Source organism: Rattus norvegicus, chromosome 1 (genome assembly GCF_036323735.1).
Source record: "Rattus norvegicus strain BN/NHsdMcwi chromosome 1, GRCr8, whole genome shotgun sequence".
NCBI classification, from domain to species: domain Eukaryota; kingdom Metazoa; phylum Chordata; class Mammalia; order Rodentia; family Muridae; genus Rattus; species Rattus norvegicus.
Window position 1 is genome coordinate 91,949,196 of NC_086019.1, and position 26,556 is coordinate 91,975,751.

At 49.2% G+C, this 26,556-nt stretch overlaps 2 protein-coding genes across 11 annotated transcripts in view; one reads left to right on the forward strand and one right to left on the reverse strand.

Annotated features, from left to right (window-relative positions):
• Positions 1-269: 269 nt before the first annotated feature.
• Pld3 (phospholipase D family, member 3) lies at positions 270-22,639 on the reverse strand. 7 transcript variants are annotated; one of them, XM_063266400.1, is made up of 15 exons: positions 22,429-22,610; positions 15,962-16,061; positions 14,653-14,727; positions 11,991-12,190; positions 11,345-11,430; positions 11,164-11,238; positions 10,934-11,076; positions 10,338-10,521; positions 8,180-8,294; positions 7,975-8,102; positions 5,734-5,934; positions 3,785-3,924; positions 1,776-1,941; positions 852-951; positions 270-757 (listed from the first exon to the last, which is right to left on the reverse strand). In XM_063266400.1, exons 5-15 carry the CDS (start codon positions 11,369-11,371, stop codon positions 570-572), a joined length of 1,467 nt encoding a protein of 488 aa, XP_063122470.1. In that variant the 5' UTR covers positions 11,372-11,430; positions 11,991-12,190; positions 14,653-14,727; positions 15,962-16,061; positions 22,429-22,610; the 3' UTR covers positions 270-569. The 7 variants fall into 7 exon arrangements, with proteins under 7 accessions (XP_063122470.1, XP_038937789.1, XP_006228640.1 ...); XM_039081861.2 differs by having other exon boundaries at positions 12,013-12,190; positions 22,429-22,568; XM_006228578.5 differs by lacking the exon at positions 15,962-16,061 and having other exon boundaries at positions 22,429-22,639.
• Positions 22,640-22,683: 44 nt separating this feature from the next.
• C1h19orf47 (similar to human chromosome 19 open reading frame 47) overlaps positions 22,684-26,556 on the forward strand; it is a 39,060-nt gene continuing 35,187 nt past the window's right edge. For 2 of the 4 annotated variants that reach the window (NM_001109664.2, NM_001419446.1), the window contains exons 1-2: positions 22,757-22,816; positions 25,365-25,486. In NM_001109664.2, coding sequence (NP_001103134.1) covers positions 25,442-25,486 — 45 coding nt within the window. In that variant the 5' untranslated portion in view covers positions 22,757-22,816; positions 25,365-25,441. Of the gene's footprint in view, positions 22,817-25,364; positions 25,487-26,556 lie in introns of those variants that run through there. The other 2 variants (XM_006228572.5, XM_039104082.2) reach the window with 2 other exon arrangements.

The following is a 26,556-nucleotide window of genomic DNA, read 5'->3' on the forward strand; positions in this document are numbered from 1 at the left end:
GCACATGCTCTGGTGTTCAGATATGTTAGTCCACCTGCCACCTGCCCCTCCCCCCTCCCCACCCCCAACAGCAGTGGTTCTGCTCACATTGCTTGCTCTGTGGAGCGAGCATGCTCAGTACAGGCATGCTGGTTCTACACATGCTCAGCCCATGCTTGCCAGTGTGGCCACACACTCATGCCCGAGTTTGTGTGCACTGCATGCTAAGTTGTCACCACCGGAAGCCCATGCCCCGTCCCCAAAGGAACATACCATCTCATACCACTCTCTTAGCACAGGCTATACAGACAATTATTTACTTATAATCTTGGCCCCTTTGTGGGGTGGGCCAAAGGTCTGGGCCCAGCATGCACCCCCACTTCTTTGGGGCCCGATCCTCCCTCAGCTCTGCTAAGTCCACAGGGGCCAGAGTGTCAGACCAGTGGAGGTGGAGGTAGCCACAGGAGTGTAGTAGAGAGTACAGAGCCACAATGGGATAGACAGAAGCAAGGGCACAGGGACAGCAACCAGGACCCAGTGCTGAGTCCAGGGGGGCCCAGAAGGCTTTGGCCTGTCCATCGAGATGAGCCTCAAAGCAGGCGGCAGGCATTGCCCACACTGTCGGCTGAGGTGTCAAGGTTGTGGCTGTATGGGGATTCCCAGTCTCTCAGGAAAACAGCCTCCAGCTGGCTGCGCAAGCCACCGTGCCCGTTCTGTGTCACCAGCAGGGAGGTGCCTGCCGTCTCTGTGAAGTAGCTTCCAGACCAGTTGGAGGTTCCTGGGAGCAAGGGTGGAGTAAGGGTCTGATGGGAGGCCAGGCCCTAGTGTCTAGGCCTTCCCTTCCACGTGCCCATGGCACTGGGGGCACTTACCAATGTATGTGGTGCGTTCAGTCACCATGTACTTGTTGTGGTTGACGCGGGCATAGGGGATTCGAGCTTGGGCCTCATCCGCAGGGACCACAAACAGTTTCTGCAGGGGAGGGAGGATGGTGAGGCTCAAGGTGCAGGAGGGGTAGGGTAGCTCTGAGAATTCTGGGGTGGCAGGGTAGGCACGTGAATGGTATCTCCAAAGGGCACTTGGCTGCTTCCTGGGATGGGTGGATCCTTGGACTGAAATAAGGACGGGTGCAGCTGCTCCTCAGTAAACAGCAGCTGAGGCGGGGTGGGGGTGGGGATCCAGACCTGTAATGGCTCTTGTTCCCTTGTTCCGCCCTGAAACCCTTTTTCTAGAGAAAGTCTGTTTCTGCTTCTGTCTTTCTCCCTTCTGCTTTATTTTTAAAAATGTTAAATTTGTGTGTAGGGGAGAGAGAGAGAGAGAGAGAGAGAGAGAGAGAGAGAGAGAGAGAGAGAGAGAGAGAGAGAGAGAATGTGTGTACACACTCCTGCTCTGCTCACAGGGGCCAGAGGAGGACATGGGATTCCTTGAAGCTGGACTTACAGGAAGTTGAACTGTCAGACATGGGGTGATGAGAGCCAAAATCTGGTCCCCCTGAAGAGCAGTCAGTGCTCTTAACCTCTGAGCCACCTCTCACCACCTCTTCACCAGAAGGTCAGTCTCAAACACCAGTATACGATAGGTGCTTTCTCTGTGTCAGTCTCACCCTGTCCCACCCCTCTGCCTGTGACTCCCCACCTCAATGATAAACTGTCTGTGCCCCCCAACCCCCCATCCCAGGCACGATTCAGTTTCCCCTTACAGCTGCACACACTGGGTCATCGCTGTCGTAACATTCACAGTTCTTGGGGATGTGTTCCCAGATGGTGGAGAAGGGGTACTCTGGGGTGGGTGCTTACCACCTGGATGTCAGAGTGGGTATGGTTGTCACGAAGGGCAGCCAGGGAGAGCAGGAAGGACCGCATGGATGGCTCGGAGTGTCCCCAGCAGCTGATGAGCAAACGCACTTTGACGCCTCGTTCATACGCAGCCCGTCTTAGCCCATCATCAATCGCTGGCCAGAACCTGAGGGGCAACAGGGGAGGGGTTCAGGGGAAAGAGGTAGCGCTTTCTAATATTTCCGTTTTGTTTCTTTTGAGACAGGGTTTCTCTGCGTAGCCCTGGAATTTGCTCTGGCTGTCCTCGAATTCTACAGAGATCCATCTTCTTCTGCCTCCTGAGTGCTGGGATTTAAAGCATGTGCCACCAGTCCTTGTTTTTTTCTTATTAATTGTTAAGAAGATTTTTTTTTCTTTTTTTCTTTTTTTCGGAGCTGGGGACCGAACCCAGGGCCTTGCACTTGCTAGGCAAGCGCTCTACCACTGAGCTAAATCCCCAACCCAAGAAGATGTTTTTTTATTTAAAGAATTTAATATTGCTTGGTGTGGTAGCTCGTTTCTTTAATCCCAGCACCTGGGAGGCAGAGGTAGGAGGATCTCTGAATTCAAAGCCAGCCTGGTTTACAGAGCCAGTTCAGGCAAGGCTATACCCTATCTCAACTTTTTTTTTTTTTTTAAGATTTATTTATTTCATATATATATATATATATATATATATACATATGTATATGCATATATATATATATATATGAATGCACTATAACTGCCTTCAGACACACCAGAAGAGGGCATCAGACCCCATTACAGATGTGAGCCACCATGTGGTTGCTGGGATTTGAACTCAGGACCTCTGGAAGAGCAGTCAGTGCTCTAACCGCTGAGCCATCTCTCCAGCCCCTATACCCTGTCTCAAACAAAGCAAAACAAAAACAAAAAAGTAACTTAACATTGTTCTAACTATGTGTAGCTGTGTTTGCACGTAGTTGTGAGTGTGTGAGTACTAATGCTCCCGAGAGACAAAGGTGTCAGATCACCTGGGGAGAAAGTTAGAGACGGCTGAGCCACTTGACATGGGACTGGGAACCAAACTCATGTCCTCTGAAGGAGCAGCAGCTGCTTTTCCCGCTGAGCCACCTCTAGCCCCAAAGGACGCACGTATTTTTATTCTATGTGTCTGAGTGTTTCACCCTCATGTGTATATGTGCATCGCCATAACAGAAGCATTCACTCTGAGCTTTAGGGATTTTGGGTTCCCAAACCAAGTCTGGTCTCCATCATCCCACCTCGAGCCCTCCTTCCAAAGATGGGGTTACAGCATGCACCACCATGCCCGATTTCCTCTCATCTCGTACACGTGTGTGTGCGTGTGCGTGCACGCACACACATGTACATGCATGTGCATATGCGTGTTTGAGCCACCTGCCATGGGTATTAGGAACTAACGTAGGTTTTGGGCAACAAACAAGGCAGCAACCATTCTTTTTTTTCTTTTTTTCCGGAGCTGGGGACCGAACCCAGGGCCTTGCGCTTGCTAGGCAAGCGCTCTACCACTAAGCTAAATCCCCAACCCCTGGCAGCAACCATTCTTAACTGGTGAGCCATCTCTCCAGCCCCAATCCACCGTATTTTTTAGACAGGGTCTCTTGTTGAATGAGGAACATGGAATGCCCCAATTCAGCGAGGGTGGCAGGCCAGTGACCTTCGGGACTCATCTGTCTCCGTTCTCCTGTGTTAGTCACGCCTACCTTTTTTCTGAGATGCTGGGGATCCAAACTCAGGTCCTCACACAAGCACGCTGAGCACTTTACCCGCCCGGCCTTCCTGTCTTATCTCTGACCCCACATTCAGTCACCCCGTGCCCCACCCCTTTTTGATGACATTAGGGACAAGAGCTCTGTCAGTGGGTATGACCCTTGTCTCCGCACCTTCTCTTGTATCTGCTCTCCTGCCTGGGGCTCCTGCTTGCCCTCAGAGCCCCCTCCCCTCACAAAGGCTCCCTGTCCCCCGGGGCCTGCCCCTTCCCAGCGTACCTGCGTGGATGGGAGAACTCCATGGTGGGCAGGTAGTTCATAACTGCAATGTAGATGAAGCTTCGGGCGTTGTCCACCACGCTGAGCAGTGCCTTCAGGTCTGGGGTGCGGCCACCTGGACACAGTGGCGGGGGTGCACTCTAGGGTGAGGGGACAGTCAGAGGCAGTGTCATGGTGGACTCCAAGTAAGGAGAGTTCATCATGAAGCAGGCAGGCCCTATGGAATTCACTAAAAACAGCCTCCGTGAAAGGGAAGCAAGCGAGGAAACAGGCTCAGAAAGGGTAAGCTACTTGCTTAGGGTCACACAGCCAATCAGTGCAGCCTGGATTGACTGCTTGATTCCAGAATTCATACTCTGAGGTGGTTCCTGACCCAGCAGCAATAGTAGCACTTTTTTTTTTTTAACTTGGAGACTTGTTTAAAATGCAAATTCTCTTTTTCTTTCTTTTTTTTTAAATTTTTTTTCAAGGATTTATTCATTTTATTATATATAAGTACACTGTAGCTGTCTTCAGATACACCAGAAGAGGGCATTGGATCTCTTTACAGATGGTTGTGAGCCACCATGTGGTTGCTGGGAATTGAACTCAGGACCTCTGGAAGAGCAGTCGGGTGCTCTTAACCGCTGAGCCATCTCTCCAGCCCCCTCTTTTTCTTTCTTAATGTATGCATATGTACGATGTACGGTGTGTGTGATAAATGTGTGCTTGCATATTGAACACGTGCCACAGTGTGTGTTGGCCCTGGCCTCCCATCTTGTCTGAGGCAAAATCTCTTTGTTTGCTGTCATACCTACAGGGGTGCTGGGATTACGGACCTGCACTTCTATGCAGACTTTACGTGAGCTTCGGGGGTTTGAACTCAGGTCTCGTGCTTCCATAGTGAGGCTGGGTGGCTGTTTGGTTTTATCAGAGACAGGATCTCATATAGTTTAGTTTGGTTTCTAACTTACCCTATAGCTAGAATGACCTTGAAGTCCTGATCCTTCAGACTCCATATATCTGTGGCTAGAGTTACAGGCATGAGCTGCTTTGCCTGGCTATGGCTAGGGTTTCAGTGAGTCCTTCAGGCAACCGGCAGAGACCTTTGCTACATTTATATTTTTCTGTCACATCAGCCCTGACCAGGCAAGCCCTCATGTGTCAGGGGTCATGATAGTCCCTTTGCTTGGATCACAAAGGAAACTGGGACTCTAAAAGTAGAAGTAGCCATGGAAAGGGGAAGCATTCGTTTCTAGGAAAAACTGCTTACAAAGGGCACCGAAGATCACACTTCCCTGCATCCTGCCTGACCCTCCGGCATCTCTATAGAGTCCTGGCTGTCTTCGAATTTGCTGTATAGACCAGGCAGGCCTTGACCTCACAGAGATCCTCCTTAGTGCTGGGATTAAAAGTGTGCACTATCATGCTTGGCCAATAAAAAAAAATTTTTTGAAAAAATGAAGACTCGGAATGATAGCCCATACTTTTAATTCCAGGGCACAGGTGGCAAAGGCAGATGGATTTCTGGGAGTTCCAGGGTAGCCAGGGCTACATTGTGAGACCCAAAACAAACAAAACAAAGAAAAAAAAGCCCCTTTGAAATTGTTTGACGTCATCCTCAGATACATAATCAAGGCCAGCACTAGATGCGTGAGACTCTGTCTCAAACTAAGTCTAGGAACCCGTGGAAAGAGCTATCCATGGCTGTATCAGGCATCGCCAAGGGCAGAGAGGATCTGAGCCCAGGCGCACCTCACACAGAGGTTGGAAATGCCCGGATATCCATTTTCCAGATTAATCCAATGCTGGGGGAGCTTGAGACGCTGTTCAGGCTTTGGACAAAGCAAACTGACCAAGAGTAAATTTCAGGCTCCCTCCCCAACAACCAACAGGCAGGTTAGATGTAGGTCGCCAGTGATGACTATGGACAAAGGCAACGGTGTGAGGCCCCATTTCCCCCAACTTACCGCCAGGTAGGCCAGGGCTGGGGTGCCATTGAGGCAGATCTCCATCGGTGTTTCTTGGTTGTACCGGGTGTCAAAGGGCCGTGGCCAGGTTGAAGGGATGGAGCTGCCTGCCTGGCCCAGGAACCAATAGGCTTCAAAAATCTTGGTGAGGTCGCGAGCCAGGCAGCTGCAGTTGTACATGACCACGCCCAGCTCCTTGACCTGTGGGAGGACAGTGCTGAGCCTAGGGATGCTGGCCCGGTGCACACAGACAGCAGGGATGCTCGAGTTCTATTTATGTCCTCAGCCAGTTCCTCTCTCTGACCCTCAGTCTGTCCTGCACCTCCACGCTGAAGAGCTAACATCCTAGAACTTAAACATACAGCTATAAACTTGTTTTGTTTTCTTGTGGTACTGGGTATGGAACTAGGGCCTTGTTCTCTTCTTTTTTTTTTTTTTTTTTTTTTTTTGGTTCTTTTTTTCAGAGCTGGGGACTGAACCCAGGGCCTTGTGCTTCCTAGGTAAGCGCTCTACCACTGAGCTAAATCCCCAGCCCCCCTTGTTCTCTTCTTGCTCCCGCTCTGTCCCCTTGCTTCCCCTACCCCATGTGCTCATGGCTGACCTCTACTTCTCTACTCTCTCTTTCCTCCACTTCCACCTCCTCCTCTTCCTCCTCCTCCACCCCCTTCATTCTTTTCTCCTCCAATAAACCTCTCCCATGGGGACAAAAAGAAACTAGGACCTTACCCAGGAGGGTACACTGCCACTGAGCCATAGCCCAGGCCCTCACCAGGGGATTCTAAAGAATTTATTTATTTATTTTATATATATCACTGTAGCTGTCTTGAGACACACCAGAAGAGGGCATCGGATCCCATTACAGATGGTTGTGAGCCACCATGTGGTTGCTGGGAATTGAACTCAGGACCTTTGGAAGAATATTCAGTGCTCTCAGCCGCTGAGCCATCTCTCCAGTCCTACAAGGGGATTCTAAATATGTCCTTTACTTCTGAGGTACCTACAGCTCCTACCCTTTAAAACTGTTGTTTTGAGTCAAGGTCTCACTGAGTTCTTCTGGCTGGCCTTGAACTTTCAATCATCTTGCCTCAGACTCCTAAGGAATTGGGAGGCGGGCCTGCAGCACCAGGTCCTGTGAGCTCTGTTTCCTAGGCCTTGCCCTGTGCCAGCCAGCTTCGGCTCAGTCTCAGGTGTTGGCTCCTCAGATTAAGCCAGGTAGGAAGACAGACACACGGGAAGACTGTCCTCAGCATATCCCCGAATCATTCTTGAGACTAGGATTTATTGGGGTAAATTAGAGTCACCTCCTTTCCTTCACAGCACTGCTAGAGTCGGCCCCTCCTGTGTAGTACCTGCCAAAGCGTCCGTCAGATAAGCTATCTTATCTCCTTCGGGGACACCTCCCGAAGACCCCAGGTTGGATCAGATGTTTCTTTTGGACCGCTGCAGTCAGCCCACCTCGTTCCCCCACTCCAGCCCACCTCTGCTTGAGGCTCCTTAGTCCACCCTAGATCCTCCACCTCAACCTCCTGATTCCATCCTTGACCTGTCTGCCCTCGCCAGCTTCCAACCTCACCTCCAAGCTCCTGCCTACATCCCCCAACCCCCAACTTACATCTCCATTCCATCTCAACTTTGACCTCTATGTACTTACAGCACTATCCCGGCCTGGCTTACTCCCAGTACCCCCACTCCAGCAGGGTACTCTGTCTACACCTCTTCTTCCCACTCTACCCTCTCTGCCTACCCTTTCTAATCCCATCCTTAACCATCCTTTCAAATCTCTACCTCCCCATTTTCCACCTACACCCCCGGTTTGTACCTCATCTTTGCCGGTACCCACACCCTATCCATGACCCCGGTCCCACCCTGATGCAGGGTGACTGTTATCTCACCCCAGCCTTTGCCCATTTCTTCCCTAGTCTGGCCCGGAGCACTCTGGGATGTGGCAGCCTGATGGCAGGCCAGGCTTCACACGGAACTGCACATTCAGGAAACCTACCTGTTATCTGATGTGTTCAGAGTTCCCCAGGTAAAAAATGGGTTTCCAATACACACAAGAAATGTACAATGAAGGTCAGGTGAGAGAACGGGACTTTGAGTACTCTGTGTCTGGGCAGCTGCTAACAGGACCAGGGGGAACCCTAGGCTGCAGCAGGAACAAGGCAGTTGAGGACTGAACTGTAGGGATACATAGGGGAGGTTCAGGAGGAGGCAAGGAATGTGGGCAGGATACAGACAGACCTGGGTCAGCGATCGCCAGTCCATGTTGGCACTGCCCAGGTAAAAGTGGGTCTGGTCCACCACCCAGAACTTGGTGTGCAGGACACCATGGGTCAGCTTCTGCATGTCCACCATGCGCACCTGGGCACCTGTGGTCAACAGGGGCAGCAGTCAGAGGCCAGCTTGGGCAGCCTCAGGCCCGCCAACCCTGTTGTTGTCAGCTTACCACTCTGTAGCAGAGACTGCAGATCAGCCAGAGGTCCGTTGGGTTTGCTCACAGCGATGCGAACCTTTACACCTCGAGGTGCCAGAGCCTGAAGCTGCTGAAGAACCTCTTCACCCTGAGGGAGACAGCTGCTGAGAGGCTGGGCCAGCCAGTGCTCTAATATCACCCTCAAAGCTGCCCCATAAGAATGAACAGGCTGGGGGTTGGGGATTTAGCTCAGTGGTAGAGCGCTTGCCTAGCAAGCGCAAGGCCCTGGGTTCAGTCCCCAGCTCCGAAAAAAAAAAAAAAAAAAAGAATGAACAGGATGGGTCAGAGAGATGGCTCAGCGGTTAAAAACATTGACTGCTCTTCCAGAGGTCCTGATTCCCAGCAACCACATGGTGGCTCACAACCATCTGTAATGGGATCAGACGCCCTCTTCAGGTGTGTCTGAAGACAGTGACAGTGTACACATAGAAAAAATAAATAAATCTTTAAGGATGAACAAGCTTCACCTTACACTAGAGGACTTATAGATTACAATACTAAAACCCTTCACCCTTCTTTCTTTCTTTCTTTCTTTCTTTCTTTCTTCCTTCCTTCCTTTCTTTCTTTCTTTCTTTGTGTGTGTGCACACGTGTGTACGGTGTTGGGGATGGAACTCGGAGTCTTGCATATAATAGGTAAGTGCTCTAGCCCAGAGTTATATACACACTCCCCTTCTTAATAAAGATATTATTTTTGTGTATGTGTGTGTGTGTGTGTGTGTGTGCATATGTATGTGTCTGTGTGCACATTGGCGTGTGTGCATACATGTGCATGTAGACATCAAAGGACAACGGTCAGGGGTCAGTTCTCTCCTACTGTGGGTTCCTGGGATTGAATTCAGGTAGTCAGGCTCGTGTGGCAAGCAATTTTACCTGCTGAGCCAGCCATCTTACCAGCCCCCACTTTCCTACTTTCGTATAACACAAGGTCTCCTTATACTGCTCGTGCTGATGACAAACTTGATATGTAGCTACAGCAGGACTTGAACTTGAGACTCTCCTGCCTCAGTCTCTGAGTAGCTGGGACTCTCTATCACCCTGCAGCACAGGGCTCAGCTTGCATCTGTGCTTTGATGTCCTTCAGTGGGAGCCTGCAAGAGGTGTGAGCTTATACGGTGTGTGTGGGCATGTGTGTATGTGCAACTGTGTGTATGCACGCATGTGCGTGTGTGTGTGTATGTGCAACTGTGTGTGTACATGCCTATGCATGTGTGCATGTGCAACTGTGTGTGTACATGCCTGTGCATGTGTGCATGTGCAACTGTGTGTGTACATGCATGTGCATGTGTGCATGTGCAACTGTGTGTGTACATGCATGTGCATGTGTACTTCCCTGCTTGTGAGAGGTCTTGCTATGTAGCTCAGAATGGCCTGGAACTCTATCTGTTCCTCTACACCCCTTCAAGCTTCCAAACTGTTGGGATTTCAGATGAGCGCCCTCACGCCAAGCTTACCAAGCATCTTCCTTTTTCTTTTTTAGGTTTCTCGAGGCAGGGTTTCTGTGTGTCCCTGGCTGTTCTGGAATGCACTCTATGAACCAGGCTGGCCTGGAGCTCACAGAGATCTGCCTGCCTCTGCCTCCCCAGCACTGGAATTAAAGATGTGCGCCGCGGCCACCACCACCACTGCCTCCAACGCTGCTTCCCAGCAACAATAAACATTCCGAAAGGGCAGCGTCTGTGCTAGGCACTGGACTAAATTTGCACAGATTAACCCACTGCATCCTCACAGGAGCTCAGCAGTGTTGCAGATCAATGTTTGCAATTTTCAGATAAGGTGAAGGAAGTCTGGAGGGGAGGGGACCTGCCTAAGGTCACACACAGCAAGGGAGGTGGCAACCAGGCTTGGGTTGGGTTATAACTTGTTCCTTCTTTGTGCGAAGGATTCAAGATGATGTCTGCAAACCTAATTCCTTATAACCAAAGTCGCTCCTGGACATTCAGAGGCTTCCAGATAATCAGGACACAAAAGCATCACCCGTAGTCCAGATGGGTGTATGAAGACAGCTGTCACTAAACACCTGTGTCCATCTGTCTCCAGGATGGCAGGAAGTCATCCCCCCCCCTGTCCCACCATTCTGTCAGCCCTGGGGGAGGGTGGGGAGTTGGGTGAGAAGGGAGGCTTCCAGGTACCTGCTGGGCAGAGGGCTCTTGCGTGTGGGTATCATTGTTTGTGAGAGTCCAGTAGAAGGACGCGATGTCCAGGCTGCTGTGAGCACCGGCAAGGAGGCCCAACCAGGCCTGGCTGGTGGAGGGGTTGCTTGTGGTGGCATTGGGAAACTCCAGCCCCTCGGGAATGCTCTCCACCAGCACCGCCCTGAAGGTATAGCGGGATATCTGTCAGTCACAGAAGGCCAGAGATGACAGGTCGAGAAAGGACTCTGCAGGTCCCCAGATGTGGTTGTATATCTCACTGGTCTGTCTAGAGGTGTGGGAGGGGCGTGTGTGTGTGTGTGTGTGTGTGTCCGTGCATGCATGCCCATGTATCCACAGATGTAGATGGGAGATACTGTGCCCATGTGTTCACAGACCTGTATAAAGGATGATGACGCTGTGGCTGCCATGGAAACAGAAAGGAGGGGGGTAGAGTGGGCATGGACGTGGGCAACCAAAATCCCCTCATCACAGCACTGGGTGCACCAAAGCACCCTGGTGCTCTGGTTGCAGGCTTAGTGTCCCTGGGCTGGCAGGACCCCTCCCACCCATAATCCAACTTCCCTTCCACTTACTCGCAGGGGTCATAGCAGGGGGCTGGGTGCTGATTCGGGCCAAATAGATGTAAGTCCCCGTATTCCCATAGAAACAGCTGAGTCATCAGGGCACCGAAGCCCACTACCGCCAGGATAAGGACAAGGAGGACCCAACGGGCTTTCTGCGTAGGGTGGGGAAGGAAGCTGTCAGCCAATACAAGGTGGTCACTACAGTCTGAGATAGTTCACAGGGAGCAGCTTAGTCCTACCTTCTCTGCTGCCTTCCATGCCTCGATTTCATTCATGGGCAGTTCTCCCGCAGGTTCCTCAACAGGAACCTTCAGCTGTGCGATCAGGGATGACGGGGGAGTGGAAATAATAGGGTGATTTGGTGGTCTCCTACCCTTCAATACACCCAAACCCTCCCCACTAGGCATCCCGTCCTCCTACCTCCTGGTACATCAGTTTAGGCTTCATATTGCCTGGCAGCTGGGGGCCTCTGCAGAACGGAGGCGGCAAGGTGGGTGTGTCAGGGACTGGAAACAGGGGGAAACAAAAAGCAGGCACTATGTGGGACGTTCTGGGCTTTTAAGGGGCATCGAAGAAAGGGGATGTGTTTGGGCTTATGAGATCCACTAAAAACCTCTTTATTCCCCCATAATCACGGGGGCCCTTGGCCCTGTGCCCATCACCCCAAAAGGAGGAAACTGTCCGCTGGTCAGCAGGGATGTTGAAATCCCTCTCGAGGTCCAACGCCTCTGTTTTTTTCCCCCACTCCTGTCCTATCGTCCTGACGCCTTTCAAAGCGTCCAGCATGTCCGTCATTAGTACCCACGTTGCTCTCTATCAGCATCCCTTTTTGTTTCCTGCTGAGCTCGAATCTAAGTAATTCCAAAAAGACAGTCCTAGCTGGGGGCCCGGGGAGCCCGGAATCTCTGTGCCTGGTTTTTCTGTCTTGGGATGACTCACGGAATGCTTCAGGTGGAGCGTCTGCCTAGTCCCAGGTACCTACCTGACCAGACATCTGAGGCTTACGCCCCAGGGCCATCGCAGCCTCCCGATACTACCCCCCGCCCCCCGCTTCCCAGCCCCCTACCCTAAAACGACACCGGTCTTACTCCGACGTTGGCTGCTACTTCGGTGGGGCCCCAGCTTCTGCCTGAGCAGCTGAGTAGGGGCGGGAGGAAAGAAGGGGCGGGACCTCCACGGATCACGCCCACTGCAGCGAGGCGTCTGCGCAGTGTGCACGTCGTCGGCTGACTCCCCGCAACAGGGGAAGGGGTGGTCCTGAGTAACCTGGTTTGGGTGGAGAGAGAAGCACTGGGGGATGGGCTTCACCGTACGCCACCCCAGTTTCCTCGTCCCCCGACACCCAGAGAGAGATCGATAAGTCACGGAAAAAAAGGAATTCTTATCCCTTTTCTGATCTACAAATGTGAATTTTTATACCACGGACTCTTAGTTAAAAACAAATCATGAGATTAATCTTTGAAGACGCTTGAAGATAAAATGGGGAGTTCAAGATTGAATAATGTAACTGCAAGCTCAAAAAAAGACAGCCCACGTAATGGGATGGGAGAACAGTCGGGGACTGACGGCCACGGAGGTGGTGGGTTTTCTGGCAGTCTGTTGAGATGACGGTATTTCCTTTAAGTCAATTTATATTTTTAGAGATTAAAAATTGAAAAAGAAAAATCCAAGGCTTCTGGATTTCATTCTATCCAAGCAGGATTTTTTTAAAAAAGTAAACTACTTATTTATTTAGGACTTATGGGACAGGATCTCATAGAGCCCAGGTGGATGCACTGTACAGACTTAAAGCTAGAGAAATAACAGGTGACCCCTCTCATGACTCTCCTCCCAAACACAGAGGAAGTACAGAGCCTCAGTGCTATTGCACCACACAAATAGCCCTCTGTTGCTGTCTAGGGATGGCTCTCTTGGTTTGTGTGTGTTGTCTACCTAGATCCAGGGCTCTGCAAATGCCCTGCCAAGGGGCTATGTCCTCAGCCTGCTTGCTTGCTTGTTTGCTTGCTTGCTTTCTCTCTTTCTTTCTTTCTCCTTCTTTCTTTCTTTCCTTCTTTTTTTTTTTTAAGATTTATTTATTACATATATGTGCACTGTCCCTTTCTTTAGACACACCAGAAGAGGGCATCAGATCCCATTACAGATGGTTGTGAGCACCATGTGGTTGCTGGGATTTGAACTCAAGATCTCTCGAAGATCAGTCACTGAGCCATCTCCAGCCCCCACCCCCACCCCTAGCCTGCTTTCTTATTAACTATTTTGAGTGGGTAGTGAATTTTCCACAAGGTCTCATATTATGGCCCAGACTGGTCTGTAACTCTCTGTATAACCCAGGTTGGCTGGCCTTTCAACAATCCTCCTGTCTCAGTCCCTAAAGTGCTGTTATTATAGCCCCTCTTCCTATATAACAGGGAGACTGAGGCAGAAGGATAGCTATGAGGTCCAGGCCAGCCTGGGCTGCAGAGAGGCTGTCTCAGAAAAGAAAAGAAGAACACCAGGGTCCAGGAGGCAAGGACAAGGGCCAAGGTTAACTGAGGCTGAAGGGAAGAATCCCACAGAAGAAGACAGAGTTCCCACCTTAGAGTGGGTGGAACTCCAGGGTGGGGGAGGGGAGGAGAGAGAATCGGTTGGCTATAATTCATTCTGAAGGCTTCGATGAGAAATGTTTTCTTGAAGAATATAAAGTTGGAAATGGGGTGTGATGGCATGAGTCTGTCATCCGGGCACTCTGGAGGTGAAGGTAGGGGTTCATCAGGACCTCAAGGTTATAAAATCAGCTACATAAGAAGAGTTTGGGTCAGTGGTTAAGAGCGCATGAAACTGCTCTTCCAGAGGAGTCTGAGTTGGTTCTCAGCCACCACAGAATATGTCCACATCACTTGTAAACTTTAGCTCCTGAGAATCTGATGTCCTATGTGCACGCGCTCGCGACACACACACACACACTCACACCAGTTTTTGTTTTTGTTGACAGGATTTCTCTCTGGAGCCCTGGCTGTCCTGGAACTCACTCTGTAGACTAGGCTGGCCTCTGAGCGCTGGGATTAAAGGCATGTATCGCTATGGCCAGGCATAAATAAATCTTTTAAAAAATTAATTTAGCAGGGCATGGTTGCACCCACTTGTTATTCCAGCACTCAATAGTTTGACGCAAGAGAACTGATGAAATCTGAGTCCAGCCTGGGCTACAAAGACCCTGTATCTCAAAAACAACTGTTAGATTACTTTAAATACTATTTTTATTTAATTTCTTTACAGTCTTTATCTACCCTTATCCTGTGTGTGCCATGTGGACATCAGAGGGCTTCCCACAAGAGTCAATTCTCTTTTTACCGAGTAGGACCAGCAGATTGAATTCAGGCCGTGAAGCACACTGAAAAAAACCTTCACTCGTGGAACGGATCCAAATGCCCATCATTCTATGGTAACTAAAGTGTGATTTGGCTCAGGCTCCTAGTTGGGGTGTCCCTTTACCCCATCCCATTTCCGTAAGACCTGCAGCCTCAGCTGGAGCAGGAGTCCGACCTGTCCCGGGGTGTCAGGGGTCAGGACAATATGACTGAGGTCACCAGACGCAGCCAGAGGCTGGTATTACTCCACAGCCCATGCCGCCTCTCTGCAGGTATTCCCAGGCCCAGTTCCTCCATTAGGCTCCAGCATGGTCAACACAGTTGATCTTCTGGCCCGGTTTCATTTATATATATGGGGTTCACCCCAGGCAGGAAACATACCTTCTTCCTGTCCACAGAACAGCTCCCAGTTCCTTAGCCTGTGGTCCTGTCTGTATCCAGGTGAGACATCACAGTCTGCACACAAGGAGGAAACAAAACTGGATGGGGTTTTTAAAAAATGATTTTACGGGGCTGGGGATTTAGCTCAGTGGTAGAGCGCTTACCTAGGAAGCGCAAGGCCCTGGGTTCGGTCCCCAGCTCCGAAAAAAGAACCAAAAAAAAAAAAATGATTTTACATGTATGGGTGTCTGTGTATCATATGTGTACCTGGTGCCCAAGGGAGCCAGAAGAAGACACCTCTTAGAACTGGAGTTACAGACAGTTGTGAACTGCCATGTGGGTGCTAGGAATTGAACCCTGGTCCTCAGGAAAAGCAGCCAGTGATTTTTTTTTTTTTCTGTTTGTTTTGCTTTTTTGTTTTACGAGACAGGGTTTCTCTGTATAGCCCTGGCTGTCCCAGAACTCACTCTGTAGACCAGGCTGACCTTGAACTCACAGAGATCTGTCTGCCTCCCGAGTTCAGAGATTAAGGGCATGCACCGCCACTTCTGGCTGGCAGATTTGTCTAATTTTAAAATTACATTTATTCATCTGCGTGTGTATATCACGAATAATAAGGACTTCTGAACTAGAGTTCAAAACTCTAAACTATCCCGCTCTTGCTCAAAACCTTTCTGACACCCCACTGTCCTTCTTGCTGCGTTCTGTTGACTTGTGCCAATTTGGCTGAGGCCTGGCTGTCTCTGCTGGGTTGAGCCAGGTCGTGCCACTGCCTTTGATCCGTGTTTGCTATCCTGACTCTACAGAACTGGACTGTTGATGTATCCATGAAGTGTTTGCGAGTGGATCGAGCTGCTGCTGCTGACCTGTGAACTGACCTGCTGATTTCCTGACAATGAAGATGGGATTTGCTCCCAAAACCCTTCTTAAACTGGTCCACTTCCCCCGTATCCTTTCTTTCCTACTACTTCTGGTGGGTGGTGGGCTAGAAGGGAGGACAGAGCACTTAAGAACCATCATTAAAAGTAGGCTTTGAAGACTTAAAAGTTACAATGTCCCATAGGAACCGGCCTGGCCCCTGTGGACCACTGCTAGCTTTAGTTTCCCTCTCTGAGTCTGAATCCTTGTCTCCAGTTCTCTATGTCCCCTTGCAACTTTAATTTTTTCAAACCCTATCTTTAATGATGGTTCTTAAACATTTTTAACCTCCCTTCTAGCCCACCACCCACCAGCAGTAGTGGGAAAGAAAGGATACTGGGTCGGGGGTGAAGTGGACCTGTCTAGAAAGGTTCTTTGGAGCAACTCCCACCTGTGTTGTTTGGAAATCAGCAGTTCAGATCCTACGTTAGCAGGCAGCAGCTGCAGCAGCTCGATCCACTTGCAGACACTTCACAGATACACCAGCAGTCCTGTGGGGACAGCAAACACGAATCATCATCGGTGGCATGACCTTGGTGGCATGACCTCGGTAGCACGACCTAGCAGAGACAGCCAGGCCTCAGCCTCTGCTCAAGTCAGCAGATGGGACCAGGAGAAGTTCTCAGCTGTGCCTCTCTCAGGGAAGAGAAGATCAGCAAAGAGGTGAGAGCCACAAGCTGTGCACAGTTAGTTCTACCACAAGCCTAACTCAGCCTCCATCACTGTCCGTCCAGTCCTATTTATCCCTCCAAACATCACACGTCCTCCACGGGTCTTGTCTCAGCACCTGTGTTTGCCTCAGCTGACGTCACTCTGCTAATCAGCCCGAGTCCTTTGATGCGGCAAGAAATTGCAGCACACCGCCAGAAGCTTTTGGTGTGTTTCTATGGAGTCCCGACAATGTAAGGTGGACCAGTACATGTGTGTCCTTAACAAGGATTCCTTATCATGTATGTTTTATGCAGAACATCCTTTCTCCAGTGTCTGTTTCTTTTTCTTTTCTTTTCTTTCTTTTTTTTTTAAATTTATTCTACATAAGTACACTGTAGCTGTCTTCAGACACACCAGAAGAGGGCATCAGATCTCATTACAGATGGTTGTGAGCCACCATGTGGTTGCTGGGAATTGAACTCAGGACCTCTGGAAGAGCAGTCAGTGCTCTTAACCACCAAGCCATCTCTCCAGCCCCTGTGTCTGTTTCAGTGAAACTTTCCTCCATGAGTTTGCCTTAGTCTTTCACCTGCGTCCACTTTAACAGGACATCCCTTCATGTGTTTGCCCCAGCAAAACACCGTCCAGCACTACTGACCTTCCAAAGAACCCTTAAGTTTCCACTCCACCCCTGAACTCCAGCTCTGCAAGTTTCATGGCCTACTGTCCCCACAGACCTTCCATTCACCATGTATCTGGTTCTCCTTAGCATTTCTCCTAAATCTGTTCCTTTTCCAGGAAACTTCTCTCTTTAATTCTGGGCCAGATCTCCCCCAAGAGAGCAAGGCAGCTTACTCCCTCACCATCCCTCACACTCGGTCACACAGTTCTTGAAGGAGACTACACATTCAGCTTTTGGGTCCTCTACCTCAGGCCTCCCATTCTATCCCCAGTTCTCTACCTGAACTTTCAGTATCTTAACCCCAACCTGTCTGGGCTATTCCTGCCTGTTGATGGCTCTCCCTCACTTGTTTAGAGCTGTGAGCCCTCTAGGGACAGGGCTAGGCTGTTTTAGTCACCCCTGCGCCCCAGCACCTGCTCAGTATCCTGTTCATCCATCTACTCACGCAAGTAAATATGTCCAATGACTTTATTGAATAAGCTTTACTCCTGAGACAGTACAAAATGTTGTTATCCCAGCACCTGGGAGGATGAGGCAGGAGGATCAGGAGTTCCAGGCCAGTCTGAACTACAGGATGAGACTTGGTCTGAAAAACAAAACAAAACAAAAACAAAACCAGAGACTGGAGAGATGGGTCCGTGGGTAAGTGTGCTGGCAGCCCAAGCTTCAAGGTCTGTGTTTGAATCTTCAGCAACGATATAAAAGCTGGGTGTGGCGCCTGTAACTCTCGTACAGGAAAGACAGACAGCAGGGTTGTTGGGCTTGCCTAGCTGAGCTCAAGGTTCTGTGAGAGAACTTGTCTCAAGGGAAAAAGCAGACCATGACAAAGAAGGCCACAGTTGGATGCCCTTCTTTGGCCTTTGAGCATGTGCACACACATGCAAATACTTTCACATGCACAAGCCAACCCAAGAACCCCTCAAACCAACAAAACTACACAGTCTTTTTGGTTTTTTGTTTTAGTCAGTCAGGGTCTCTGTACCTCAGGTCAGCCAAGAATTCTTGGTCCTCCTGCTTCAGTCTCTAGATGGCTGGGATTTCAAGTCTGCATCACCACATGGAGTGGTTGTACATGCTTGGCCCAGGGAGTAGCACTATTAGAAGGTGTGGTCCTGATGGAGTAGAAGTGGCCTTAATGGAGCACGGTGTCACTCTGGGCATGGGCTTTAAGACCCACATCCTAGTTGCCTGGAGGTCAGTCTTCTACTAGTAGCCTTCAGATGTAGAACTCTCAGCTCCTCCTGCACCATGCCTGCCTGGATGCTGCCATGCTCCCTCCTTTATGATAATGGATTGAACCTCTGAACCTGTAAGCCAGCTCCAATTAAATGTTCTTTTTTATAAGAGTTGAGTGTTCACAGCAGTAAAACCTAACTAAGACACAACATATACACATGTATCCCACATATATACGTGCATAGGAAATCTCTCTCTCTCTCTCTCTCTCTCTCTCTCTCTCTCTCTCTCTCTAGTTTCTGTGTATCATCCCTGGCTGTCCTGGAACTCACTGTGTAGCTGAGAATGACCTTGAGCTCCAGATCCTCCTCCTTTCTCCATCTCCTAAGGGCTGGTGGGATTACAGGTGCCTGACATCACACTAGACTCTGAAACCACAAACTGACCATGCATTCTGCACCCCCCAACCTATCAAATAATTTACTTGCTTATTGTCTCTTATGCCATCTAGACTATAGACCCCATAAGATCAAGGAGTCTTTGTGTCCTGGTCACTTATCTGTGCATATGCCAGTGCCTGGCACAGTGTTGAACACTCAATAAACCTTTAGGAAATATGGTGATCAAGTAACTTGTGCATTCTTTTCTTCTTCTTTAACATTTTTTTCTTTCTTTTCTTTCTTTCTTTTCTAACAGGAGGCAAGGGGATCTGAAGTTCAAGGTCATTCTCCCTAATTAAGTTCAAGGCCAGCCTGTGCTACATGAGATATCCCCCCAAAAAAAACAAAACAAAAAACAACAACACCAAAACACCAAAAACCTAAAACAACAACAACAAAACTAAAAAGCCTTTCGTAAGACAAGTTGGGTGACTAAGTAACCTCTCTCCATGGTTACTCTTCACTACAGAAGTTTGATTTTTGTTTGTTTTGAGACAAGGTCCCACTCTTTATACAGTCTTGGCTGGCCTGGAACTCCCTAGGTAGACCAGGCTGGCCTTGAACCCCTAGGGATCTAGACATCTCAGTCTCCTTAGTGTTGGGCTTAAAGACGATTGATGACACATGCTCAGTTTCCTGCTGAGGTTTGACTAAGGGGAGAGGTTCCTGCTTCCCGCCTCTGCCTACAGCCCAACCCCCATTCTAGAAGTTCAGGGAGAACTAGTTCTAACCGATCTACAGTCTCCCCTACCCAAACCCTCCTTAGTTTCCACAGCACTAGCTCCCTGCTCTCACTGTGGGGCTCGAGGGTCACACAAACCAACAAAACAAAAGGACTAAGGGAAGAAGCAAGCTTGCCCATAGGTCCCAGGCCACTGTTTTGGGTCCACGACCACGACGTTGCAGGACTGTTGGCAACTTGGAAAGCCCAGGGTGGTTGAGGTGGCAGTGTGGGCTCAATGAACACATTGACTTATAGAATAATGAATGAATGCACGCCAGGCTTGGGGACAGTGCAGTGTGTTATGTGTTGGTTCATGTATGTGTGAGGATTGTGTATGTACATGTGTGGAAGCTAGAGGTCAAGTTCAAGTGTTTGTTTACTCTTCACTTATTATTATTATTATTATTATCATTATTATTATTATTATATTGAGATAGGGTCCTACCCACTAGCTTTGGCTGGCCTGGAACTAGGTATAGCTATGTAGCCCAGGGTGGCGTGGAACTCATAGACCATGCCTCTGCTTCTGAATGCTGGAATTAAATATGCCTGACTCATTCTTTTTTTTTTTTTTTTTTAAGACAGCATCTCTTACTGAACCTGGAGCTCACCGATTTGACAAGGCCAATGAGATTGAAGAATCTGGTGCTGGAAAGGTGGCTTAGTGATTAGAAGTCCTGGTTGCTCTCACAGAGGACCTGGGCTCAGTTCCCAGTGCCTACCTGGTGGCTCACAATTTTCTATAATTGTGGTTTCAGGGCATTGAATACCCTCTTCCAAGCACATGTGTGGTTCACAGACATACATATGTGTAAAACACCCATATACATTTAAAAAAACACAACTCCAAACATTAAAAAAAAAAATCAAGGATCTTTCTATCTCTGCCTCCTCAGTCCTAGGACTGCGGATATGGGCCACCACATGTGACTTTTTACCTGGACACAGGAGACCTGAACGCAGGTCCTCATGCTCCCACACCAAGTGTTACCCACAGATCCATCCACCCAGGCCCATAGCTTACAACATAGTGACGATTGTCCCAGGTGAGGGCAACATGGTCAGTAACAAAGTAACAATATTAGCTCAAATGCCACAGTAAACTGTGTTACAAGTTAATTAGGGCTAGTTTGGTGGCCAAGGCCGGTTGGGGGTTGGTCTGGTGCCTTTATGTTATGTATTCATATGCTAAACACTGGCCCCCAAGATCTTGCCCCCGACAAGGTGATCCTCAGTTACACCAAGCAATGCTACGTAAACCCTGCTTCCCAATTTAAAATTAATTGGTTCATAAAAGACTAGAGCCTGCAACTGGGCAATAGGGAGAGAAAGGGGGCCCTCGAGATCAAACGAGAGGTCTGAGGAGAGGCCAGGGTAGGAAAAGAAAGGAAGGAAAAAGCCAAAGGGAGGAGGAGGAGGTCAGGAGAGGGGATGGACCATGAACACGTGGTTAGGAGAAATAGACCCTGAAAGTAACCCCAGCAAGATTGAAACAGCAAGTAACATGGAACTTAGAGTGGAGATGTAGGTTAGAACAGTTCCAAAACCTGCCCAATCTAGGCTTACAGCTTGTAAATAAAATGCCAGGACAGTGTGTCTTTTACACAGGCTAACCAGAACACAATAATTCATTTTACAAATGCCTATAAGCGAAGGCAAGAGGATCAAGAGTTCAAGACCATCTTTGGCTAGATATGGAATTCAAAGCCTGCCTAAGCTACACAAGGCTCCAGCAACAAATGAACAAAAGAACAAATGCTTGGGGGCTGGAGGGATGGCTCAGCGGTTAAGAGCACTGACTGCTCTTCCAGAGGTCCTGAGTCCTGAGTTCAAATCCCAGCAACCACATGGTGGCTCACAACCATCTGTAAAGAGATCTGATGCCCTCTTCTGGTGTGTCTGAAGACAGCTACAGTGTACTTATATATAATAAATGAATAAATCTTTAAAAAAAAAAAAAGAACAAATGCTCAGAATCTTCAGGTTTTCCTGGTACGTGTGTCCCCATGTGCTTTTGTTGTTGTTTGAGTTTCATGTAGCTCAGGTTGGCCTCGAACTTGTAATATACCAGAGGATGACTTAGAAATTCTCTTGTACCTCCTAACACTGAGTTCACAGACACACAAACTGGTGGCTACTGTGAATTCTACCGATGGAAAAGCAGGGATTGGAGAGGCGTAATTTGGTGACCAGGGTTTCCCACAGGTTGAGACCCTGGGATACCATAGGCTATAATATCCCACAGGATGGACATATGTGAAAGGTAGCCACAGAGGGGAAAAGCTATATGGCTAGGTGGCTCCTTATGGGGAATGCTGGATATAGAGAGGTTAGGGGAGAGATGGAGACACCAGGGCAATTTCAGGGTAATCTAAGGGAAGATGGAGACAGGAAATACAGGAATAACTGGTATGAAGAAATTTAGGGGAAACGAGGGTTTCATGAAGGGGAAATGACAACAAAAGAGATGTGTGGGTGACTAAGACGACAATGACAGAGAGATTGACTCAGCATGCTTGTGATTGTTGCATTCAGGAGGCTGAGCAAACTGAATCAAAAATTCAAGGCCAACCTGAGTTGCCTTAGTGAACTGGATGCCAGTCTCCCGCGCGAGTACCCATCATCAGTGCGAAAAAAGATAGAAGAGTAACCAGGGGAGCACTGGGAGCAGCAGGGGCGTGCGCGAGCTGACGTGAACTGGGGTTACAAAGAGACCCTGTCCCATAAAAAGAGAAAACTGCGCATATAGGGCGAATCAGGGCTTAAGGGGAATGAAAATGAAAAAGAGGACAGTGCTGTGCTGAGGAGATGGTGCAGCAGTTTAAAGTCCTTATTGCTCTTCCAGAGGACCTGAATAGAAAACCCAGCAATCGCAGGGAGTGGCTCACAATCATTTGTAACTACAAATCCATGGAATCAGACGTCTTCTGATCTCTGGCAAATTGTGATCTCACAGATACACAATTAATTAGAAACAAAAATAAATTACTTTTTAAAGGAGAGGCGATGTGAGGAAAGTCCGGGCGTCAGAAGCGGGTGGTGGTGACGATTTAAGTGGGGTATGATTTAAGAGAAGGAATGGGAGCACCTAAGTGGGCCAAGGACGATATAGAAGAGATGCACTACAGACAAGAGGGTGACACAGAGAGAGCAGCCGAGGTGCTGCTCACCACATCGCACAGTACCTGCACGTCACAGTCTTCTACTCCAGAACCTAGCCCCGCCTTCCTGCCCACCTGTGCGCAGGCGCATTCGCGTTAGACTGCGGGCAGGGCAAAGGCTAGACCTGATCGTTTCTGATTGGCGGCGTTCTTCGCGAACGCGGTGTAGCTTGGGGCGGACAGGGGCTTGGGAGGCTGCGTGTTGTCACGTGACGGCCATCGCCCTCGCTCCCCCCATCTGGTTGGCGGCTAGGAGGATTAGAGTGGCGGGGGGAGAGGTTCAGTCTGGCTTCCGGTATCAAGGGCAGAACTTCCGGGGCGGGCGGCCCAGGCAGAGGGAGGAGTGTCTGTCAGTTGGCGCGACCCGGAGGGCGGGCAGGCGCCTCGTGGGGGTGCGGACCCAGAGGGCCAGGTGAGGTGCGGGACTGGGACGGAGGAGGTTAGGGATTGAGATACGGGGTGTCTTGGGGGAGGTGTCTAGAGTTCCAGTGCAGCCCATATTTACGATCAGATCAGCGATTTCTTTTTCTGAGCCTCAGTTTCCTCTTCTGTACAATGGGGGCCCGAAGCTGACCGTAGTACCCGCGGAATGGGACGTCAGCTCGTGCACACGCCTGCTGCTCTCAGCGCTTCCCATATTACTCTTCCATCCACGTTACACTGATGATGGATACCCGCGCGGGAGATGGCCGGGCTAGATTTAACTATGGAACCCGGCCTATGTCATTACCTTTCTGAGCCCCAGTTTCCTCTGTTTAGTGAAAACTGATAGTCTCAGGCTCATAGGTTCGTCCTGTGGATTCTGATGAATGTCTTTGGCATAGCCGCAGCTCAGGGGATTGGGATTGTAGCTGAGAGTTCCAACAAAGTAGAAGAGGGAAGCCCAGAGAAAGCAAGAAAAAAAAAGTCGGGAAGATTGTTGTCTCTATGCCGAATCCTGAAGTAGTGATTTAAAATAATAGGATGTTTCTCAGTTTAAAGGGGGGATTTTATATTGTTACCCTATTGGGGGACTACCATTGCTTGCCAGGAGAAGGAAACCTTAACTTGAAATACTGGATTTATTTGTTTATTTTTTGAGGCAGGGTCTCTGTATGTGGCTCTTTCTGCCTTGAAATTCATTGCATAGACCAAGTTGGCTTTGAAAACTCATAGATGTCTGCCTACCTCTGCCCCTCTACCCAGTGCTGGGATTAAAGGCATGTGCCATCATGCCAGCAGGCTGGCTAAATAGACCTATATTTGGTTTCCAACTCACATCTACATGCAACTGAGACTAGGTCTACAACTGTCCCACCCTGTCACACCGAAGTTCAGATTTAACGTAACGAACACCTGCCAAACATGGTTGTAGGAACTTTGGGTTTGCTCTTTCAATCCCTCTAATATATGTTTTTTTTTTTTGTTTTTGTTTTTGTTTTTGTTTTTGTTTTTTGTTCTTTTTTTTTCGGAGCTGGGGACCGAACCCAGGGCCTTGCGCTTCCTAGGCAAGCGCTCTACCACTGAGCTAAATCCTCAACCCCCTTTTTTAAGTTTTTAAATGACATGTTTTATTGCACACTGTAAAGTCAGAGGACATCTCAGCCTGGTGGCCTTTACCTACTTACCCATCTCTCTGGCCCCTGACCCTCACCCCAAAGAAAAGTAGAGTTACTCGCTTTGGACGCTCTTCCCCCATTGATGCACCTGTCTGTGCATCTGTATGGAGATTGGGAAAACTTCTGGGAGTCAGTTCTCTCTCTTTCTCCATGTGGGCTGCAGGTTCAGGAGACAACTCCTGCTGTCTGGAACCCAGGCTAGGCACACGCTAGGCAAGTGCTCCACCATGGAGCAACTTCCCAGCCTTGGCTCTTTGAGGTAGAGTCTATCCATGGAGCACAACTGACCTGGAACTCAGAGTTCCAGCCTCAGCTCCAGTTGCTGAGATTGCAGGTACCTGCTGCGCAGCAACAGGATTATCCTTCAGTGGCTTCAAGAGGGTGAGTCCCAGAAAAGTAGGGCTACTTGCCTGAGGCCAGGGTTAGGAAGTGGCAGAACCAGGGCTTGGCTCCTCCCCACTTTCTTCCTACCTTTCCACCCCCTCCTTTGCCTTCTTTGAGACAGGACCATAGGATTTAGCCTTGGCTGTCCTGGGATTCTAAGCCTGTAGGCACTGTGCTTTGGATTCAAGACCTCTAAGGGCATAGCGTGTGGATTCTGTAAATGGTATTTCTTGAATTGAGTTTTGAGAGCTGTCATTTTTAAAATGTTAATTTTGTCAACCTCCACTATTCAGAAAGTCAGTGCAAGAGAGGGACTTTTAAAAGTATTAGTCAATGTTCGTGTATATGCTCATGTGGGTGTGCATGTGGTACACACCTGTGGATGCCAAAGTCGGTTGTCTTACTAATTATTCCTTACCTCATCTTTTAAGTCAGGATTGCTCACGGAACCTGGAGCTTACCCGCTTGGGCACACAGGCTAGCCACTAAGCTCCAGGGATCCTCCAGTCTTCACCTCCCCAGTGCTTGACTTTATTAAAAGTGGGTGGTGGGGATTCGAACTCAGACCTTAATGCACAGTACTGACTGAGCCATCTCCCCAGCTGGGGACATGAACTTTAAAGACAGCGATGCCTTCGTGTTTATGTGTGTGTGTCTTTACCGCCTGTGCATATTTACCTGATGATGCACTTGGAGCCCAGGGTGTTGGATCCCCTGGGACTGGAGTTACAGGAGGTTGTGCCTTGCTCCGTGAGTGCTGGAAACTAAACTGGATTCTCTACAAAGGCAAAAAAATGCTCTTAACCACTGAGTCGTGTCTCTGGCGCCCTGGAAATGGATTTTTTTTTTTTTTTTTGGTTCTTTTTTTCAGAGCTGGGGACCGAACCCAGGGCCTTGCGCTTCCTAGGCAAGCGCTCTACTACTGAGCTAAATCCCCAACCCCTTATTTCCTCTTCTTGCTCATCTTTTTTCCTTCAGGGTCATCGTGCAAAGCCACCGAGATGTGCGCATTCTCAGTTCCTGTCACAGAGTAAACACTCCTGAGGACCTGCCCCATGGGCTTCAGAATCAGAGAGAGCCTGCTTTTAAATCTCAGAAAGGTCAGTTGCTACGTGTGACACTTGACACGTGTGACTTCAATTGATGAGAATGGGACTAATAACAGTCTTCCCTGGGAGGCTGTTGCAAGGCGTCTTTGTGACGCTCCGATCTGGTGGCTTCTTGGTGCTTGGTATGTGCCATGTCCTGACTGTTGTTGGCGTTAGCTCCAGAGCTTGCTGTGTAGCTAAGGATAGCCTTGAACTTCGCTCTGATCCTCCTGCCTCTGCCTCCCAGGGGCTGGGACTGTGGGTTCGTGGACCTGGTGTGTATGGTGCTGGGGACTGGACTCAGAGCTCTGTGCATGCTAGACAAACACTCTGCCAGCCAAATTACGCACGCCTCTAGCCCTACCAACCTTCTTGAGACTAGGTCTTGCTGTATAGCCCAGGCTAGCCTTGAACGTATTATGTAGCTTGGGCTGGCCTCCACAGTTCTTCAACCCCTTTAAACAGTTGCTCATTTAAGTGAAAATTGGTTTTCCATTTCTTTGGAGCCTGTTGGGGACTGGTACCCCATCTCTCTCACCCATCCCCTCCCTGTCTGTTTCTTAGACAGGAGTTTCCGGCTTAGGGCACTAGACTCAGTGTCCCCTTTCATGGAATATTTTCTGAAGAGCCACACTCTGATTTTTCCTCCCCTAGGTTTCTACTTAATACTGCAGTCTTCGTAGGTCAGCCTTTTCTTTTTTTTTTTTTTTTTTTTTTTTTTTTCCGGAGCTGGGGACTGAACTCAGGGCCTTGTGCTTGCTAGGCAAGTGCTCTACCACTGAGCTAAATCCCCAACCCTGGTCAGCCTTTTCAAAATGGGCTCCCAACCCCCTTCCCAGGTTGCACTTGTCCCCCACCTTCCCCGGCTCCTCTGCCCTGACTAGAATCAATGGTTTTGTCCCTGTTGGTATTCATAACCAGCTTCTACATTGAAGTTTCTCAGGAAATCTGATGTGTTTTTTGTTTGTTTGTTTTGCTGAGGACCAACACAGTCTTGTATGTGTTAGCCAAAAATTCTGTTACTGAGTTCCATGCCAATTAAATCTTTTATGTTTGATGCAGATCCTTATGTAGCCCAGGCT

What these genes read in the sequence shown, in the direction of transcription:
- Pld3 (XM_006228578.5), bottom strand. Translation starts at nt 11,371, where the DNA reads ATGAAGCCTAAACTGATGTACCAGGAG. An exon ending in CCCTGCTATGACCCCTGCGA is followed by an intron (nt 10,522 to 10,933) that starts GTAAGTGGAAGG and finishes CTATACCTTCAG; the next exon opens with GGCGGTGCTGGTGGAGAGCA. An exon ending in CCCACTCTGACATCCAGGTG is followed by an intron (nt 952 to 1,775) that starts GTAAGCACCCAC and finishes CCTCCCCTGCAG; the next exon opens with AAACTGTTTGTGGTCCCTGC.